Here is a 21,106-nt window from a genome sequence, read left to right as displayed (position 1 = left end):
AGTTCAATGGGATGTTGAAAGACGCAATGAGAAACGCAAATAGCTGCGTTTTGGTGCGTTTCTAAGACCAAAAACGCAGCTATAAACGCAGGAGGTGGGTAGTAAAGTGACATGTACAGGAAGAGGATTCCTTCTGTCAGTAAACACAGAAGCGTGAATCCTCCCGGTACCGTCACCGCCGCTTCCATCTCCCGTCCTGTGCATGTATGCTGCCGTGCGGCGCCATGTCTGGGTGGGAGGTGGAAGCGGCTGCGAAAACAAAAGTTAACAGTAGAAAAAAAAAAAAAAAAGTTATACTCACCTGTCTGCAGCCTCCCGGTGCCATGCCCGCTCCCAGCTCCTCTCACGGTATCGCCACCCCCGCTCCGGCTGTGTGCAGACGGCCGGGAAAGCTCCAATGGATGCAGGACCTGGCGATGGATCACCTGACGCATCAGGTGATCGTAAGTATCGCGGTGATGCGGGCGCCCGGCCGGTATCAGCGGATGCGTCAGGAGACTTCATCCCTGATTACCGGCAGCTGCTGCAGCGATCGGACAGGATCAGACTCCCGCCCCAATGCTGCAGCAGCTGCCGGTAATCAGCACATAAGTGAGTATTATTTTTTTTTTTTTTTGCACCGATGCATCTGCTGATTTGTGTAAACGGCTTTTATACAATCAGCTGATGTGTGATGGGATTCAGGCACTTGATCCTGACACATCATCTGATCGCTTTGCCTTCCAGCAAACCGATCAGATGATATTGGATCCGGATTGGACGGCGCGGGACCCTGACCCAGGATTACTGCGGAGGGGGGTTCTTTATTTCAATAAAGATGGAGTCACTAATTGTGTTGTGTTTTATTTCTAATAAAAATATTTTTCTGTGTGTTTTTTTTTTATCTTTACTAGAAATTCATGGTGGCCATGTCTAATATTGGCGTGACACCATGAATTTCGGGCTTAGGGCTAGCTGATAATATACAGCTAGCCCTAACTCCATTATTACCTAGCTAGCCACCCGGCTTCAGGGCAGCTGGAAGAGTTGGATACAGCGCCAGAAGATGGCGCTTCTATGAAAGCGCCATTTTCTGGGGTGGCTGCAGGACTGCAATTCACAGCGGGGGTGCCCAGAAAGCATGGGTACCCTGCACTGTGGATTCCAATCCCCAGCTGCCTAGTTGTACCCGGCTGTACTCAAAAATTGGGCGAAGCTCATGTCATTTTTTTTTTAAATTATTTCATGAAATTCATGAAATAATTTAAAAAAAAAAAAAGGGCTTCCCTATATTTTTGGTTCCCAGCCGGGTACAAATAGGCAGCTGGGGGTTGGGGGCAGCCCGTACCTGCCTGCTGTACCCGGCTAGCATACAAAAATATGGCGAAGCCCACGTCATTTTTTTTGTTTGGGGGGGCAAAGAAATCCTGCATACAGTCCTGGAAGGAGGATGCTGAGCCTTGTAGTTCGACAGCTGCTGTCTGCTCTCCTGCATACACTATTGGATGGAGGATGCTGAGCCTTGTAGTTCGACAGCTGCTGTCTGCTCTTCTGCATACACTAGTGGAGAATGAAGAACACATTGAAGAAGGAAATGACATCAGACCTTTTTTTTTTTTTTTGTTCACTGATAAAAAACACATAAGGACGCAGTGAGCAAAAACGCAGCAAAAAACCGCACCAAATCGCGGCAAAACGCGTGCGTTTTTTGCCACGTTTTTTCGACGCAGGTGCGTTTTTAACGGCCAAAAACGCAGCGTCAAAAAAACGCAGTGTGTGCACGTACCCTTATACACAATTTACTAGTTTCCACTTTTCTATAAAATATACACTTTTTTGTGAACACTTTTTTTTTTTTTTTTTTTTTTTTTTTTTTTTTACATACCACCTTCATGTACTTCTCAACAATAATGTCGTTTTCTGCACTGGAATGCCTCTGACTAAACCTGGAGGGAAATCTACACAACACGCACAGCGCACAGACTTGCATACAACGTGCTCATGATATACAGCTATAATCAGTCTGCAGTCTCTAAAAAAATGGGTAGAGTAGGTGCAGGGTGTTTCTACGGACTCTTTACAATTCTCCTCCTCACTTCGTTCTAGGCACATGTCTTACAAGACTGGGTGAATCTGCCCACCTGAGTACTGAACCCTGGTGTCACCTAAGCACACACTGATAATTGTCTTTCACAGATGTTACCTGGGCCATCATTAAGAAGAGCTCTCATGGCAGAGAAAGCTTACCACCCTTTATCCACAGACCTTCCTCAGTCAGCTGGCTCCCTGCATGTCACATTCCATTCCTTGTTGATTCATTTGTTCCTGTAGGGATTTAAGAACACAAGGAGTGACAGAAGTCATTGACGTGACCGGTGTCACCGAGGCATGGTCTTTATGCATGGTAAAGGACTCCTCAACTCTAGGCCCGTTCACTGCTTCTTGGTCAGCTGCACCTGTGCGGGGATCTCCATCCGATTCCGTCAGCTCAGATCTAGACTTTCTCTTCAGCATACCTAATTCATTTGACAACAGGAAAAAAAATCTACAACCTACATACACCTCTAAAGACTCTTACCCACTCCTGTTCTACCCATCTAGAGAGGCATTTAATGCGGCACTGTCTCCTGTACCCATAGGATTTGAGGGAGTGGTCGAATTTAACTACCTCATGTTGTGTAACCTGTAGCATATCCAGTGCAGAATCGACCACCATTGGGTTTCATCTATAAAAACAAAACTAAAAAAAATATAGATTAGATCATTCTTATAACTTTAACTCTGACCATAATACACTTAGTGGTCATCTATACTTCATATGACTGAAAATACTAAATAAATAAACAAATAAACATATAGGACAAGATTTTTCCCATTTCAGTTAACAGATATACCTCATAGTAATCTAATAAACATAGCCTGTGGGAAAAAGGTCAACTTCAAAACCTATCTAATATGCCTGCTGCAACCTCTACTGTTGGAGAATATAATTATTACCTTCGTGTCCCCCCTTGTGTAATTGAGTATTTATTTACCAATGTAACAAAATTCAGAATTTTTATGCTGGTAAAAGAAAAATAAAACAGCAGGTAATAAATTAGCTACATACTAAAACTAAAAATGAACAAACACTGAAAATAACGTATATCTTACAACAATATACATTGCTGGGGAATTTTAAAACCTTACGATAAACACTGTATCCATAAAGAAAAGAAAAACCTTTCATAATAGAAATAACTGAGACGTGATTAAATGACAGCTGTGACCGGGCGACTAACCTGCAAAAATATATAAATTGTTTAGAAATAATCGTAAAAACAGAAAAGGTGATAGTCACAAAATAAAAATATATTGTTCGAATAAATCGCCATTAAAAAACAAAACAACACAGAAATTAAATCGCACATCCCATGAAATCTAATATTCCCTATTCAGATATAAGCAGTAAACTAAAAATGGGAAATCCTGAACTCTTAAGGCGGGCTTTGCACCCTACGACATCGCAGGTGCGATGTCGGTGGGGTCAAATTGAAAGTGACGCACATCCGGCATCGCATGCAACATCGTAGTGTGTAAAGCCTAGATGATACGATTAACGAGCGCAAAATCGTCGTAATCGTATCATCGGTGCAGCGTTGGCGTAATCCATAATTACGCTGACGCGACGGTACGATGTTGTTCCTCGCTCATGCGACAGCACACATCGCTGTGTGTGAAGTCGCAGGAGCGATGAATATCTCCTACCGGCGTCACCGCGGCTTCCGTAGGATATGCGGAAGGAAGGAGGTGGGCAGGATGTTTACATCCTGCTCATCTCCGCCCCTCCGCCGCTATTGGCCGTGTGACGTCGCTATGACGCCGCACGACCCGCCCCCTTAGGAAGGAGGCGGGGCGCCGGCCAGAGCGACGGTCGAAGGGCAGGTGAGTGCATGTGAAGCTGGCGTAGCGATAATTTTCGCTACGCCAGCTATCACACGATATCGTACCTGTGACGGGGGCGGGGACTATCGCGTGCGACATCGCAGCATCGGCTTGCGATGTCGCAACGTGCAAAGCCCGCCTAAGGGTTAAACCAAACTTACATCACTATTGGGGAAAGACACATTCCATCCTTATCTCTTAAAAGCGAGAGAGGAAGAAGAAAAAAACCTCATCCTTTGTTATAACAAAGACGTAGCAGTGAACACATCCATTTCCCACATCTACATTGGATGCATTATACATGTTTCCTTATTTCTTTTTACAAATGGATTTGATACATTTTGACATCAGTGGGGGTAAGTCGTTTACAATTTTTGTTTTAAATTAACTAACAGTACAAAGATATATATTTACCTTCCTCTATTCTATTTTATGATATAATGCTGCAGGACTTCTAAAATACCAATTGATTTTATGTGAACAGATATCTTTCTATTCATAAATTCTGTAAAAGTTTCACTTACTTATCTTTGACTTGCATTTATGTGATAGCTGAGTAAACAAATATACTGTTTTATACTTTATTCAAATGTGTTAATTATATATACCAGAGAACACCTCCCACCGGGGATGGGTGGAGAGCTTTGAACAAAGAGCCATTGCGAGGGGTGTGGCTTATGAGGTGTACTGCCATCAGTGGGTGTAGCAAGACGGCTTCCACAGGAAGTTCCAGGCACCTTACTTCCGGGTGTAGCATCCATATTGTGACTCCCTGGGTGTACTGGGAGTGGCTGGAACTACCTAGTGAACCAGGGATACTTTTAGTGCCTATAAACCAATTTGCATTTCAGCATACAAAGGAGAGATTTGATTAGTACCAGATATGAGTGACTTCTAAAGGAGAACAATAAGGCACAGCTAGAGAAAAACATTTAGTGATTCCACAAACAGCAACACACAGTGAATAGGGTCTTTGTCCTCCAGTATACCCTCACTGGACATTAATCTGAACTTCAGTACATGGGTTGCAGCCTGCCATCTACTGGTAGTCCAACGATTTTACACAACTTTTTACAATCTTTTTTTTTGTTTCCTGCTCTTTTTTTTTTTTTTTTTTTTGTAACTAGGGCGACCGCGTTCTCAGCTCCTACTAAAAACAATCTCTTCTTGAACAGAGTATACAGTGCTCTAATTGGACCGGCCGTTCCAACGGAATTCTTTCTCGCCTCGTCCGCGTTTGTAATGCGCAGACAGTGACTCGCGTCTAATACGCAGGAGAATACGCTAATTCCAGCACCTTTTAACTTAACTAAAATGAAATCCTTTCCCGCCTCGTCTGCTACACAGACAGTGACAGGCGTCTAAAACACAGGGGAATACGCTAATTCCACTTTAAGTTACCAGAACCCTTCCCGCCTCGTTTATTATCTATTCAATATTTGATATTTAATACAGTGGCTGTGTCATCTGCAATACAGGGGAATCGCTAGTTCTCATACTTCTGTTCAAAAAGAAACTCAATTGTAAATACTGAAAAACGCATGAACCTGTTAGTTTCTGTTCCAATCCAAACCAAAATAGCACTTGTCTTTCTTTCAAATCATTACAACTCCTTCTTTGCTTTACTACACAAAGGCTGCAGCTACCTCCTGTATGTTAGCCCACTGACCCCTCCTTTCTCCTCACTCCGAGCAAATGCCTGGGCTGTCTTCACCCCCCCTTCTTCTCAGCTAAAAGACGGCAGGGACGTAGCTGTGTAATTCGATCTCCTCTGTTTCAAGCAGCCAGTGGACATATGGCTAACACACACTGTCCCCCCTTCCTGCTGCCCTCTCAGCGAAAGAATGTAGCTGCATCTGTGGGCTCTATCAGCCCCCCTTCTTTTTTTGTTCACAGCGAAGAAGAAAAACTGCAGGCACTGGGCTTTCCTCCACGTCTCTATAGGTAGCAGCAGGCAAGTAACTCTTTGAAAACTAAATCAGAGCATAGAATCTACACTTTTTCTATGAAGCTAAGAACTCCACAACTCAGCAATAAAAACAGACGGTCAGATCGTATGACCCACGGACCCTATGACGCTATGGGGTCTGGGTCCGTCTCTTTGTTCTTAAACTACCAGCGAAAGATTTAGGCCCGCTAAGGGTCAATAGCGTCAACACCCCTCTCAGATCATAGATCAAAACCCTTCGCCACAGACCGTCGAAATCACAGGTAGTAATCATATACATTATATATGACACTTACCTGCGATTTTGAGTGATCAGCTCTGTTTCGGCAGCCTCCGGGTACTAGGAAACGATCCCCTCGATCCGAGAGAGACGTTCGGCCAATCTTTCTTACGGTTATCTCAGCAGTGCCTCCAACTGTTAGGGACGCGGGACACAAGTGATCCCTTTTCGATCTGACCGTTGTTCCAAATTAAAATGTCTTTTGTGCACAGCGAAAAAGAATAATAATTGAATCAATTATGATTCTTCCTCTCACGACAAAAGCTGAGGCAAGACTAACTTTATTCTCAAGATCCTGCCCCGAGACCAGAAGTAAAGGGGTGTAGACAAAAGTTTTAGTCCAATCAAGTATCGTAGGTCGGGGCTTCATGACGTATAGGATCTGCATATCCTCTCTTTGATTGGACAGTCCAGACTCCAGGAATTTCTTTTGTCCATCTGTCTCGGGTGCAAACAGGATACGGCAGCCATCTTTGATAATACATGTGCTGATTATATATATATATATATATATATATATATATATATATATATATATATATATATATATATATATATATATATATATATATATATATTGTTTTAAGGGAGAATATACTGAATATGTAATATACATATATACATGTTAGTAAAAAACAAAAGCATTCACAAATATGTGTGTTAGTTTACATCTACTGAACTATATACCTGAGTCTATGAAATGGCTGAATTAAGTATTTGTATACTCAATTCTTGTCCTCAACACTTGCATCATTATTTGACTGTATGAAGACATATTTAAATGCAATAACAAGCAAAGAATGATAAAGAAAAGAGAGAGAAAAAGAGAAAAAAGAAAAAAAGGGGGGGGGGCAGGGGTTCATTCCATTTACATTGAGGCATTACTGATATTTGTAGGTCATAAACTCCATCTTTTATAGTTTGAACTGAAAAGATTATTGTATATTGCATACTTTCTCTCATATTCTTGGTGTTTATTCATGAGCTTAATTTATTTCCGAGGTGGTGGGGCTAAATTACTTCTCCAGTTTACTGTTAAAAGTTGCTTAATAATCAGAAATCTAGCTAATATATAAAGCTGAATGTGTGTATGTCCGGGATTGGCATCTGCACCGTCGCAGCTACAGCCACAAAATTTTGCACACTCACACTTCTGGACCCCGAGAGCATCATAGGCTATGTTTTGAGGGGAAATTTTAACCTTTACAGTTATTCGCCAAAAAACCTGCCTCCATTAAAGCGAATGGAGCTGGGAGCCACATTGCAGCCAGAACTTCAGAAGAATGCGCAGCCACGCCCTTATATGGAATGTTGGCGTGTCACAATGCAGCCAGGGAAAGAGACAGACACAGACAGGGAAAGAGACAGACACATACAGGGTAAGAAACAGAAATAGGGTAAGAGATAGACACAAAGAGACAGACACAGACAAAGACAGGGAAACAGACAGACAGGGGAACAGACAGACAGGGAAAGAGAGGGAAAGAGACAGACAGGGTAAGAGACAGACAAAGAGACAGACACAGGGAAATAGAAGGAAAGAGAGGGACAGAGACAGACAGGGAAAGAAACAGACAGGGAAAGAGAGAGAGACAGATATATATATATATATATATATATATATATATATATATATATATATATATATATATATATATATATATATATATATATATATATATATATATATATATATATATATATAGACAAGGTGAGACAGACAGAGAATGGGAGAGAAACAGAGAGACAGTTGCTATCCCGGGCAGCGGATATTGTGTGCAGAATAAATTTTTGTTAATACATTCTATTTTGTTAACAACAGTTATTAACCCGGGCGAAGCCAGGTAGTACAGCTATTATATGTACGAGGGGCGATCCAAAAGTAATGATAATCAATAATAAACACAATGAATATATAAAAAAAAATATATTTTTCTACATAGTCTCCTAACAAGTCTATACATTTAGTCAATCTCTTTTCTAAACTTAGAATTCCCTTCGAAAAAAATTCTTGATCTTGACCCTCAAAAAAATCCCCAACAGCAGTTATCACGTCGCTATTGTCGTCAAATTTCTTGCCCCGGAGGTGTTCCTTGAGGCGAGGAAAGAGAAAGACGTCACTGGGGGCTAGATCTGGCGACTAGGGGGGTGTTCCTCCAGTTCAAAGCCCGCTTCTTGAATGGTTGCCATGGCAACTGCAGCTTTGTGAGCCGGTGCGTTATCTTGGTGAAACAGCACTCCAGCCCGCAGTTTGCCGCGCCTTTTCTTCTTGATAGCCTCCCGCAATCTTCTTATTTGTTCTGCGTAGTAGGAGCCCGTAATAGTGGCTCCCTTCTCCAAATAGTCCACCATAATAATTCCTTCAGCGTCCCAAAAAACGGACGCCATAACCTTCCCTGCTGAGCTTGACACTTTGAATTTCTTCGGCGTCGGTTCGTCGGCTTGTTTCCATGTCATCGATTGTTGTTTAGTTTCGGGATCAAAGTGGTGGATCCAGGTCTCGTCCATGGTCAAAAAACGTGACAAAAAATTCTCCTTGTCTGCTTGGAACTTTTCGAGATTTGCTATTGAAATGTCATCTCGTTTCTTCTTTTGCTTGTCGGTTAACATTTTTGTCACCCAACGCGCGGAGACCTTTCTCATATGCAATTCTTTTGCAAGGATTCTTTTGAATACTGCCATATGAGATCCCTGTGACCTCAGCTACATGCCTGATAGTCACTCTTCGATCTGCCAATACAACTTCTTCAACTTTTTTCACGTTTTCTTCATTGAGAGACGTGGATGGGCGTCCTTCACGATGTTCATCTTCCGTCGATGTTCTTCCCAGCTTAAATTCCTTGGCCCAGCGTGTAACTGTGGAATATGGAGGAGAAGAATCCCCCAATGTTTCCACCAAGTAGCTGTGTATGTCTTTGGTAGTCATTTTTTTCAAGCAGAGGTATTTGATGACCGCTCAGAGCTCTTTTTTTTTTTCTTCCAGTTTGATGTTCACTCCTCAGCAGTTCATATTCAAATGAATGTAGCTCCCGGGAATCGTGGCCTATTTAAGTGATTTTTTTTTTCCTGGACTAGTGGGTACCTAAGAGAGAAGAAAACATTTTATTTTAATTTCTGTGTGCAATAGAAATAACCGATTATCATTACTTTTGGATCACCCCTCGTATAAATATGGGGACTAAGGCATGGTTAGTGTCCTCCAAATCTAGGGACAGAAGGGCCATTTGTGGGGAGACTGTAACCTTTGAAGTATTCGATTCAAGAGGTTGTTGATCTCTGACCACATGTTTCCAATTATAGGACACTCCCATAGGATATGCAATAGACTACCCTTATGTCCACATCCTCTCCAACAATCAGGAAACTTTGATTTATCAAATTTGTTTAAATGTACCGGAGTAAGATACCATCTTGATAAAGTTTTATAAAAGGTTTCTTGCAAGATAGTGGAGATGGTGGAGGAGTACGTAGCTTTTAGGCAGTTTTGCCATTTCTCATCCGAGAAACACATCTTTAAATCCTTCTCCCATCTTTCCATGTAGGTTTGCTTACAAAATATATAGTCATCAATTAAGAATCTATATATGGTACTAGTACTCCAGATGCTTTGTTTTTCTAAGTTGCAGAATAGGATACTAATAAAGTCCGGGAGGGGGTAGTTAGTGTTTAGGATTTTCCAGATGGAGGTCCTCAGAGAAATTAGGAACTTAAAGTCAGAGTCAGGTATATCATATTTTATTTTAATGTCTCAGAATGAGATGAAATCTCTGCCATTGTGTATGTCTTTTATTAGTTTTAGGCCTAAAGTATTCCATGTTTCAGGAATGGTCTCATTTGTCATTAAGGCAAGGAATTTTAGGGGGAAATTACTGATTTGTTCAAATTTGGTTAATTTGGATTTTTGCTTGGTAAAGTTTTTCCAGATTGATATAGTGGATGCAATTGTAGGGGCATTTGGGAGAGGTAGCTTAGGGTTCAGGATATGAAGTAGGATAAGGGATCATAGGGAAGAGTAGTTATTGAGGGATATTTCCAAATCGAGCCATGGGAGGGTGTGAATGTTTAGAATCCAATTTATACTCTGATGATATTAGTCTTATAGTAACATATTTTATTGGGTAAGCTGAACCCATCTCTTCTTTTGTGTTTTGTCAGTGTATTCTTGGCAATTCTTGGCTTTTTCTTGTCCCAGATGAACTCATTCAAGAGACTTTGTAGTTTGTATAGATAATTTAATGGGATTAAGAGGGGTATCGCTCTAAAGTAGTATAAAATCTTAGGTAATATAATCATTTTGAATGTCATAATTTTTCCCAACCAACTTATATTGTTCTTGCGTATTTCTGTAATCTTTCTTTGAGTAATCTTGACAAGGTCCTCCATATTTGTTTCCACTAAAGAATCCAGGTTATTGGTAATTTTGATCCCTAATTAGGCAAATGAGTTTTCTTCCCAAGTTAAAAGAGGAAACTTTTTTAATGAGACTAATAGTAATAATTTTAAGGAAAAAGGGAAGAAGTTTAGATTTATTGTTGTTTAATTTATAATAGGAGGCCTTCTGACTAGTCATTCAGAATTTTTTGGGCTTCTATGATAGAGTTTAGGGGTCCGAGACGGAAAGAATAATGTCATCCGCAAAAAGTCCAATTTTATGATGGCGGTTACTTGTTTTTATACCTAAAATGTTGGAATTGTTTCTGATTAAGGGTACTTTCACACTTGCGTTGAACGGTATCCGTTGCATTGCGTTGTGTAACGGATGCAACGGATGTGTTGCATATAGTGACACAACGGATGCAACGGATGCTGCAAAACAACGCAATTCGTTTTGATTTTTTTTTTTTTTTTTTCCCGGTTTTACCAGCGGCAGACTATAGTGAACGATCAGCTGATCGTTCCCTGCAGCCGGCCGCTGGGTGATCAGCTGATCGCTCCCGCCCGCCGGGTGATCAGCTGATCGCTCCCGGCTGCCGGGTGATCAGCTGATCGCTCCCTGCAGCCGGCCGCCGGGTGATCAGCTGATCGCTCCCGGCCGCCGGGTGATCAGCTGATCGCTCCCTGCAGCCGGCCGCCGGGTGATCAGCTGATCGCTGTCACTTGCCGGCGCCCGGGCATGCCGGCGGGCGGGCGCTCAGCTGAGCGCTGTGACTTGCCGGCGGCCGGGCATGCTGGTGGCCGGTCATTCAGCTGAGCGCTGTCGCTTGCCGACGGCCGGGCGCTCAGCTGAACGTTCGGCCACCGCGAGCCAAAATAAAGTTTGATTTAAAAAAAAAAAAAAAAAAAGAGCATGCGCAGTGAAATCCAGAGGATTCCGCTGCTCAAAATAACGTTACATGCTGCGTTCCTCCCGCTGGGCGGAAGCAACGGAGCGTCGCCCAGCGGAAGCAACGCAGCTCCTTTTGGTACAATCCGTCACCCATACAAGTCTATGGGAAACAGCGGAATCCGTTAACGGATTCCGCTGTTTCCCAAAAGGGCGGATTGTAACGGAAGGAAAATAACGCAAGTGTGAAAGTACCCTAACTCTGCAAGGGGTTCTATAGCCAGGACGAAAAGGAGGGGAGAAAGGGGGCATCCTTGTCTGGTACCATTTGTAATTGGGAAGGGATTTGATAAGTGATTATTGGTGTATATTTTTGCAGTGGGATTAGAATAGAGTGCCAAAATGGTTTTAACAATTTTTTTTGTCGAATCCAAATTTATATAAAGCCAATTCCAAATATTTCCAATTGATTCTATCAAAAGCCTTCTCTGCATCCAATGCCAACAGCAGAGAAGGGATTTTTCTATTGTTGATATGGGAGACTAGATTTATTACTCTCCTTTATACCATCAGAAGTCTGTCAGTTTTCCACGAATCCCATCTGGTCATTATTGACAATATCAGGTAGTATTTTTTTTAACCTGTCCGTGATCAACTTGGCATAAATGTTTACATCAGCATTTATCAAGGATATAGGCCTGAAGTTGCTTACGAGGTCTTCATTTCCCTTTTGATTTTGGGATCATAATAATTGTAGCTTCTAGCATTTCTTTGGGAAATGTTCCTGTGTCAGCGGCTATATTAAAAATCTTGACCAGATGGGGGAGAGGATAAGGGGAAAAGCTTTATAGTAGTCATTGGTAAACCCATCTGGCCCTGGGGATTTTTTGGATTTTAAGTTTGATATTGTTCTAATGAATTTTACTATTCGGTTACGTTTGTCTCTAGTTATAAATCTTTGGTAGTATGGCAGGAACTCCAAGCAGGAATATAGCCAGCAGAGATATTTAAGGTATAAATAGCTACATGCGCAATGTGATAGGGAAGACTAAATGACAATTGAAAACTCCTGCTGACTGAAAAGAATGAAACAAAGTTAAAAGATAATCCGCACTCTGACAGAGACTCAACTTGCTGTGGCTCAGCGCAGAAAAAAGCCGATCACATATCACAAGCAAACCTGTTTGATAAATGCTCACCAAACTCTGGTTCAGTATGAGCCTGAGTTTGTTTGTTCGGACTCGGCAAACCTGAGCCCCTCCCCCAAAATCGATAATGTTCGTTTATATTTGTTTGCCCCCGAACGCTGGCCGTGTTTCCAAAATTGCTTTTTTAATAGCATTTTCTGGTTTTGGATAGGATTGCGGTGCTGTTTGATGTGGGGATGTGTAAAATCAGTGGAGGAAGTGAGGACTCTGGAATGAGAGAAGCCAGACACTCACGGCACAGCAAACACTCTCAAGGTCAAGACAGAAGGTCTTTTGTGATTGGCTTGCTAAGTCACATGTCAATGTGCATATAAATAGCGGCCATTTTGCGTGGGCTCCATTTTCTGATTGTTATTCGTCAGGAAAGGTGCTGCTGGTAGACAGTGAGATTAGGGGTTTAATGCTAGGCAATTTAGCTAGATAGGCTAGCGACAGTTTAGACTAGGGACGTGCACTGAAGGGAGAAATGTTGTGCCACAAATTGGTAACTACATAATTTATCTGTTGTGTCAAGTGTCTGAGAGGTGTTGGCGTAGGGTTGCGAAACATCTGTTTTTAAAAGAGGAAGGATACATTAACCATGAGTGGTAAATCAGGACGAGGTTGTCATAGAGCGGGCAATAGGCGGTGTGTTGTTGGTGTACATGTGGGAAGCTCTGTTAGTCAAAGATCTTGTGAGCAAATGGCAGCTCATCCTATCCGAAGAGAAATGAGAACAACTTCCATTAGTAAATAGCCTATTCCTCGATTTGTTTGGCAGCCGCACATCGCTTCAACTTCGAAATGAGGCTGATAAACAGCAAGTGCTATAGTGGATGACAAGTGCCGCATCAAGTGGCCTCTCCTCTTCTTCCACCTCAACTTCACACACACTTCATTCCCCAGAGGTGTCATCCCAATTACACTTGTTTGTGCCTCGTCACAAATGTTCAACAGGCAAATTGACTGTGGGGAACTACACATGGGTGAGTATGAAGAGCTGTTCACAGATTCTATCCCATGGGCATCACAGGTCCGCTCAAGAGTCCCCGAGTCTTGAGGAAGAAAGAATCTGTACTGATGCCCAAAATCTTTGTGAATTGGATCCTGGCAGATAGTGGAAGTTAAAACATTTTTTGCAGTCTCAAAAAAAGGCCCAGGCTAGGCAAACCTTCCTCTGAATTGCAGACTCACAGCTGATGCAGGCCCAGTTGTGATGGGGGATGCACTACTTCTCATGGTTGCATCACTACGTGTTTGTGCCGGAATTGCCACTGTAACATCCTCTGCTTTCTCCTAATCACACACACTCCTGCCACTGACTCTGCAGGATAAGATGGCGTTGGAACAGTCTGCTGACTGAGCTGCCGTGATAGAGAATGACTCTCGCGTGCCAATGGGCGTGGTTACGAACCTTTTATAGCCACGTACCTGGCCCAGACCACATGGCATGTGGTAATGGCACCGTTGCGGCCATCCTGCGTCCACCACATGACCGCTGACGTCACCGCAACCAATTAGTGGCAATCGCGTCAGCGTGAGCAAATCAGCGGCCACCACATCAGCGATGATATCACACACATGCGTGATAGCGGTAATCATGCACTTAGTACCTGGAGAGGCTGCAGGAACCCACGCATGCACAGTAGCGCTAAATGAGCACTTAAGCTCAGGATGGTACAAGACTCTAGCCACCTGATGGCTGTCAGCCTGACACCTCGAGCGACGGACAGGTGGCGCTGCGAAGTCGACTATTCCCAACGTGGGAGTCAATGACGGGACTAGACTGGTTCAGGACTCAGACGGAGCCCGAACCATAACAAAGGACTTGATGAATTTGCCATTTCATTTCAGACCATTTATTCTAGTGCAGTTATGGCAAGATATGGTTTAATGACATACCCAGTTCTTATAGAAAAATATACCAAGAATATAGTAATGTCATATAATTTAAGTAATATTGAAATGCTTGGGTGCTTTTTTTAGGCCTCATGAAACCAGACTGTATCAGGATGTCCCTGCAAGTTGCTGGCCGATTGTATATTCTACTGATTATAACATCACATTTATTGGACTGGAGAAGCTTCATCCATTTGATGCCGGCAAATGGGGAAAAATTATCAACTTTCTTAGGGGTAATTATTTAGCTTATGGAGTTCAATTTTTTTACTAAAATAGAAATAAGAGAATTGCTTCATGCAACCACTGTTAATGTTTCAAGTCAGTAATCTTTGGCCATGGACAGAGGCCGCACAAATATTCCTACCCGCTCTGATCCCACTTTTGGCTTAAGATTAGCTGACCTGGCAAGACATTACCTGGACGCCGCACAAAGGACATCAGACCAGCAAATCAAACCCTAAGTTGGGGAATTAGGAAATTTCCGCTACACCTTTCCACAGCCAGAGAGCAGTGACCTGAACCATGGATGCATGAAACAGTTTGCTCATTTGTAGTGAGAAATTATAACTTTATATTAACGTGGTTATCTAGTCACAACCTTTTGATCACCAAAGCACAAGATAGGTCAACCTTATCTAATCAGTGGGGGGGCCAACCCACGGTACACGGTTGGCTCTTATTACCTCTGATGGCCACCAAAAGTTAACACTTTTAACAAAGCTACACTGTGCAGTTCCATTGAGTGTGTAGAGACAACTGCCAGGCAGCACAGAACAACTTCTATTCTAGTGTTTAGTAGCTGTTCTTCAGTCCAGAGCAGTGCACTCTACATGCTCAATGGAGCTGTCCATTTCACAAAGTGTCTACACCAGGGGTCTCAAACTCGACTAAGTATAAGACCAAAGCCTGTCTGTCTTTGTCTCTGTCTCTGCCTGTCTGTCTCTTTCCCTGTCTGTCTCTCTATCTGTCTGTCTCTTTCCCTGTCTGTCTCTCTAACATTCTCCCTGTCTGTCTCTTTCCCTGTCTTTCCCTGTGTCTGTCTCTTTCCCTGTGTCTGTCTCTTTGTCTGTGTCTATCTGTGTCTGTCTGTGAGTCTCTGTTTCTTTGTCTGTCTCTGCCTTTCTCTTCCTGTCTGTCTTTCTCTTTTCCTGTCTGTCTCTTTCCCTGTCTCTTTGTCTGTCTCTCTGTATCTGTCTGTGACTGTCTGTCATTTTCCCTGTCTGTCTTTATCTCTTTTCTTGTCTGTCTCTGTCTGTCTCTCTTCCATTCTGTCTCTGTGTCTTTTGTCTGTCTCTTTCCCTGGTTGCATTGTGACACGCCAACATTCGTCGATGACGTTTCCGGAGTCAAATGGGGTGGCTGTTCAAAATGTTGTGATTGTACACGTGACTGTGCAAATTTCTTTGGCGGAGATACATACATACATACATACATACATACATACATACAAACACTCAGCGTTATATATTAGACTAGTTGTAGCAGCCATCATTGCCCGGGATAATAACTGTCTATTTCTCTCCCAGTCTCTGTCTGTCTCCCTCTGTCTGTTTCTCTCTGTCTTTGTCTGTATTTCTCGATCTCTTTGTCTCTTTCCCTGTCTGTCTCTCTTTCCTTGTCTGTCTCTTTCTCTCTTTCCCTGTCTCTCTTTCCCTGTCTCTCTTACCTTGTGTCTATCTCTTTTGTCTGTCTCTTTCCCTCTTTGTTTCTTTCCCTGTCTGCGTCTGTCTACATCTGTTTACGTCTGTCTGTCTGTGTCTGTCTCTTTCTCTGGCTGCATTGTGACATGCCAACATTTCATTCTAGGGCATGACTGCGCATTTTTCTGAAGTTCTGGCTGCATTGTGGCTCCCAGCTCCATTGATTTTAATAAAGGCAGTTTTTTTGGCAAATAACTGTAAAGTGCGTGGTTAAAATGTCCCCTCAAAACATAGTCAATGACGTTCCCTGAGTCACATGGGGTGTCTGTGCAAAATGTTGTGATTGTACATGCGACGGTTCAAATTCCTTTAGCGGACACACACACACACACACACACGATAGCAACTGTCTCTCTGTCTCTCTCCCAGTCTCTGTCTGTGTGTCTCTGTGTGTTTCATTCCTTGTCTGTCTGTGTCTATGTCTCTGTCTGTCTATTTCTATCTCTGTCTGTCTTTGTATCTGTCTATCTCTATGTCTGTCTCTGCGTCTGTCTGTCTCTCTCTTTCCCGGTCTGTCTCTTTCCCGGTCTGTCTCTTTCCCGGTCTGTCTCTTTCCCGGTCTGTCTCTTTCCCGGTCTGTCTTTTTCCTGGTCTGTCTGTCTCTTTCCCGGTCTCTTTCCCTTTCCCTGTCTCTTTCCCTGTCTGTCTCCGTTTGTCTATATCTGTCTGTCTTTTTGTGTCTGTCTCTTTCCCTGTCTCTGTCTGCCTCTTTCCCTGTCTGCCTCTTTCCCTGTCTGCCTCTTTCCCTGTCTGCCTCTTTCCCTGTCTGCCTCTTTCCCTGTCTGCCTCTTTCCCTGTCTGCCTCTTTCCCTGTCTGCCTCTTTCCCTGTCTGCCTCTTTCCCTGTCTGCCTCTTTCCCTGTCTGTCTGTGCCTATGTCTGTCTGTCTCTGTATGTATATGCCTATATCTGTCTGTCTCTACCTGTCTGTCCACAGAAGTCATATTACCTCACGCATAAGCTTTTTATACTAAGTTCCTATAGTAACCAATCAGCTGCTATTAATTACCAGTAGTTCCCAGCTCCATTGACTTTAATGGAGGCAGGTTTTTTTGGAGAATAACTGTAAAGCGCGGGGTTAAATTTTCTGATTAAAACATTGTCTATGACATTCACTGAGTCACATGGGGTGCCTGTGCAAAACTTTGTGCTTGGAAATGTGACGGTGCAGATTCCTTTAGTGGACACACATACATACACATACATACACTCAGCTTTATATATTAGACTAGCTGTAGCACCTGGCGTTGCCCAGTATAGTAACTATCTCTGTTTCTCTGTCTGTCTTTCTCCCAGTCTCTCTCTGTCTGCCTCTCTCTATCTTTGTCTGTCTGTATCTTTCCTTGTCTGTCTGTCTCTTTTCCTCTCTGTCTCTTTGTCTTTGTCTCTTTCCCTGTCTCTTTCCCTGTCTCTTTCCCTGTCTCTTTCCCTGTCTCTTTGTCTCTGTCTCTTTATCTTTCCCTGCCTGTCTCTTTGTCTGTATATTTCCCTATCTCTCTGTCTGTCTCTTTCCCTATCTGTCTCTTTCCCTGTCTGCCTCTGTCTGCCTCTTTCCTTGTCTGCCTCTGTTTGTCTCTCTCTTTCCCTTTCTGCCTCTGTCTCTCTCTTTCCCTGTCTGTCTGTGCCTATGTCTGTCTCCCTGTCTATATCTGTCTCTCCACCGATATTATATTACCTCACACATAAGCTTCTAATACTAAGAATGTCCTTCGTTCCTATAGTAACCAATCAGAGCTGCTATTAATGACCAGTAGTTCCCAGCTCCATTGACTTTAATGGAGGTAGGTTTTTTGGAGAGTAACTGTAAAGCGTGGGTTAAATTTTCCCATCAAAACATAGTCTATAATGTTACCTGAGTCACATGGGGTGTCTGTGCAAAATTTTGTGATATACATACATACATACATACATACATACATACATACACACATACACACATACATAAACTCAGCTTTATATATTAGACTAGCTGTAGCACCAGGCGTTGCCCGGGATAGTAACTGTCTCTATGTTTCTCTCCCAGCCTCTGTCTGTCTCCCTCTCTGTCTGTCTCTCTATCTGTCTCTTTCCCTGTCTGTCTATCTCTTTATCTGTCTATTTATCTTTTTCCCTGTGCCTCTTTCCCTGTGCCTATTTCCCTGTGCCTATTTTCCTGTCTGTCTCTTTGTCTGTATCTGTCTCTTTGTCTGTATCTGTCTCTTTGTCTGTATCTGTCTCTTTGTCTGTATCTGTCTCTTTGTCTGTATCTGTCTCTTTGTCTCTCTGATTTTGTCTCTCTGCCTGTCTGTCTGTCTCTTTCCCTGTTTCTTTCCCTTTCTGTGTTTATCTGTGTCTGTCTGTGTCTTTCCCTGACTGCATTGGGACATGCCAACATTCCATTCAAGGGCATAGCTGTGCATTCTTCTGAAGTTCTGGTTGTATTGTGGCTCCCAGGTCCATTGACTTAAATGGAGGCAGGTTTTTTGGCGCATAACTGTAAAGTGCAGGGTTAAAATTTCCCCTCAAAACATAGTCTATGACATTCCCTGAGTCAAATGGAGTGTCTGTGCAAAATTTTGTGATTGTATATGCGACGGTAGGCATTCCTTTAGCGGACACACACACATACATACATACATACATACATACATACATACATACATACATACATACATACATACATACATACATACATACATACATACATACACTCAGCTTTATATATTAGATTCTTAATGTTAAAAAAAATGTTCACACTTTATTTTGAATTTATTTTTTTACATTGTAGCCTCCTCTTGTCAGTAATATGGTTTTACAATTACTAATGTTCCCATCATGGTCCCCTTCTTGTAATAATGTTCCCATCTATGTGCCCATTATTGTCCCCTTGTAGTAATGTGCCAAACCTTGTAGTAATGTGTCCATCCTTGTCCCCATCTTGTAGTAATGTGCCCCATCCTTGTCACCATCCTTGTCCTCTTGTAGTAATGGGCCCATCCTTGCCCCCATCCTGTAGTAATGTACCCATCCTTGTCACTATCCTGTAGTAATGGGCCCATCTTTGTCCCCATCCTGTAGTAATGCACCCATCCTTGTTACCATCCTTGTCCCTATCCTGTAGTATTGTGCCCATCTTTGTCCCCTTATAGTAATGTGCCTATCCTTGTCCCCTTGTAGTAATGTGCCCATGCTGGTCCTCTTCTTGTAGTAATGTGCCCTTTCCTAGTCCCCTTCTTTTAGCAATGTCTTATCTTGTGGTAATGTCCCCTATTACCGTATTTTTCGCTTTATAAGACGCACCGGAATATAAGACGCACCCCAAACTTAGACATAAAAAAAGGTAAAAAAAAGAAAAATGGGGTCCGTCTTATACTCCGGTGTTCTCTTACCGGAGGGGGGCAGCAGTGGTGGTGAAGCGGGGTCACAGGAGGCACAGGTTGTGCTGGCAGGCGCGGCAGGTCAGTGGCAGCAGGGTCCGTGGTTGCAGGTGCTGTGGCGTCCGTGGTTGCAGGCGCGGTGGCGTCCGTGGTGGCGGCAGCAGCCGTGGCGGGTGAGCCGTGCAGCAGGCCGGTGCAGTGAGTGTCCGCGGTCCCGGTTCAGTGGTGGCAGCGGCGGCGACTGCTCAGTGGTGGCAGGGACTGCTCAGTGGTGGAGTGTGTCCGCGGTCCTGGTTCAGTGGTGGCAGCGGCGGCGACGGCTCAGTGGTGGGAGTGGAGGCGACGGCTCAGTGGTGGGAGTGGAGACGACGGCTCAGTGGTGGGAGTGGAGGCGACGGCTCAGTGGTGGGAGCTGCGGCAACTGCTCAGTGGTGGCAGCGGCAGGGACTGCTCAGTGGTGGAGTGTGTTCGCGGTCCCGGTTCAGTGGTGGCGGCGACGGCTCAGTGGTGGGAGCGGCGGTGACGGCTCAGTGGTGGAGTGTGTCCGCGGTCCCGATTCAAGTAATGGCGCCCGGAGCGACGCATGCGCAGATGGAGCTCTCATCCAAGAGCTCCACCGGCGCCATCATTTGAAAGTGGGACCGCGGACAACTGGTAAGCTGCACAGCCGCCCGCCCCGCATGCACAGAGTGGCAGCCAGCAGGCTGCCCGCCCACCCTGCGTACAAGCCGCCGGGTACCTGTGCTTGCGTGCGGTGGCAGCCGGGTACCCATGGCTGTGTGCGGGCGGCAGCTGGGTGACTGTGTGAGGGCGGCAGCCGGGTACCTGTGTGAGGGCGGCAGCCGGCTGCTGCCCACACGGGCACCCGACTGCCGCTCACACACAGCACCCGGTTGCCGCCCGCACACAGCCATGGGTACCCGTCTGCCACCGCATGCAAGCACAGGTACCCGGCTGCCGACCCCACACAGCACCCGCTGCCGCCTGCACACAGCCACGGGTACCCGGCTGCCGCTGCACGCAAGTACAGGTACCCGGCCGCTTGCATGCAGCCACAGGCACCTGGCCGCCCGATCGCCTCAGACAGGACCCCCCTCCCCCGCTACCGCTTTATAAGACGCACCCCCCATTTTCATCCCAAAATTTAGGGAGGAAAAGTGCGTCTTATAAAGCGAAAAATACGGTATGTCATTGTTCACATACAACAAAAACATTTGTTCTCACCTGTCCTCCATTTCCTTGGTGTCCTCTTTTATGCTTCTTGCAGCCCACAGGCACGTAGACCCTGTGATGAACGCGGTTGGTGCAGGGGCCACCGCCGTCAGAGCTTCAGAGGCTAGCAGCTGTCGTCAGCTGCTGGCCTCTGATTGGTTGGCGGCTGCCATTGGTAAAGATGTGTAGAGAGCTTCTCTGCGCGGTGTCACAAATCATTCAACTGAAGTAAAATGTTAACGGCGGTGGACCCATGTACTGGGCCACAATCATCACAGGCCACAAGAAGCAGCCTCAAGTGCTGTATGTTTCTGTGTTTGAGAGCCGTGGTTTACACCCAGAGCCGATCAATGGGT

General features: G+C 44.2%; 1 protein-coding gene across 2 annotated transcripts in view; it reads left to right on the top strand.

Annotated features, from left to right (window-relative positions):
* Nucleotides 1-21,106, top strand: part of HDAC11 (histone deacetylase 11) — a 209,595-nt gene that overhangs the window by 58,899 nt on the left and 129,590 nt on the right. For both annotated transcript variants that reach the window (XM_075320631.1, XM_075320630.1), the window contains exon 2: nucleotides 14,568-14,716. In XM_075320631.1, coding sequence (XP_075176746.1) covers nucleotides 14,568-14,716 — 149 coding nt within the window. The remainder of the gene's footprint in view (nucleotides 1-14,567; nucleotides 14,717-21,106) is intronic.

This window comes from Anomaloglossus baeobatrachus, chromosome 8 (assembly GCF_048569485.1).
Source record: "Anomaloglossus baeobatrachus isolate aAnoBae1 chromosome 8, aAnoBae1.hap1, whole genome shotgun sequence".
Taxonomy (NCBI): Eukaryota; Metazoa; Chordata; class Amphibia; order Anura; family Aromobatidae; genus Anomaloglossus; species Anomaloglossus baeobatrachus.
This window is presented reverse-complemented; position numbering and strand designations above follow the sequence as displayed.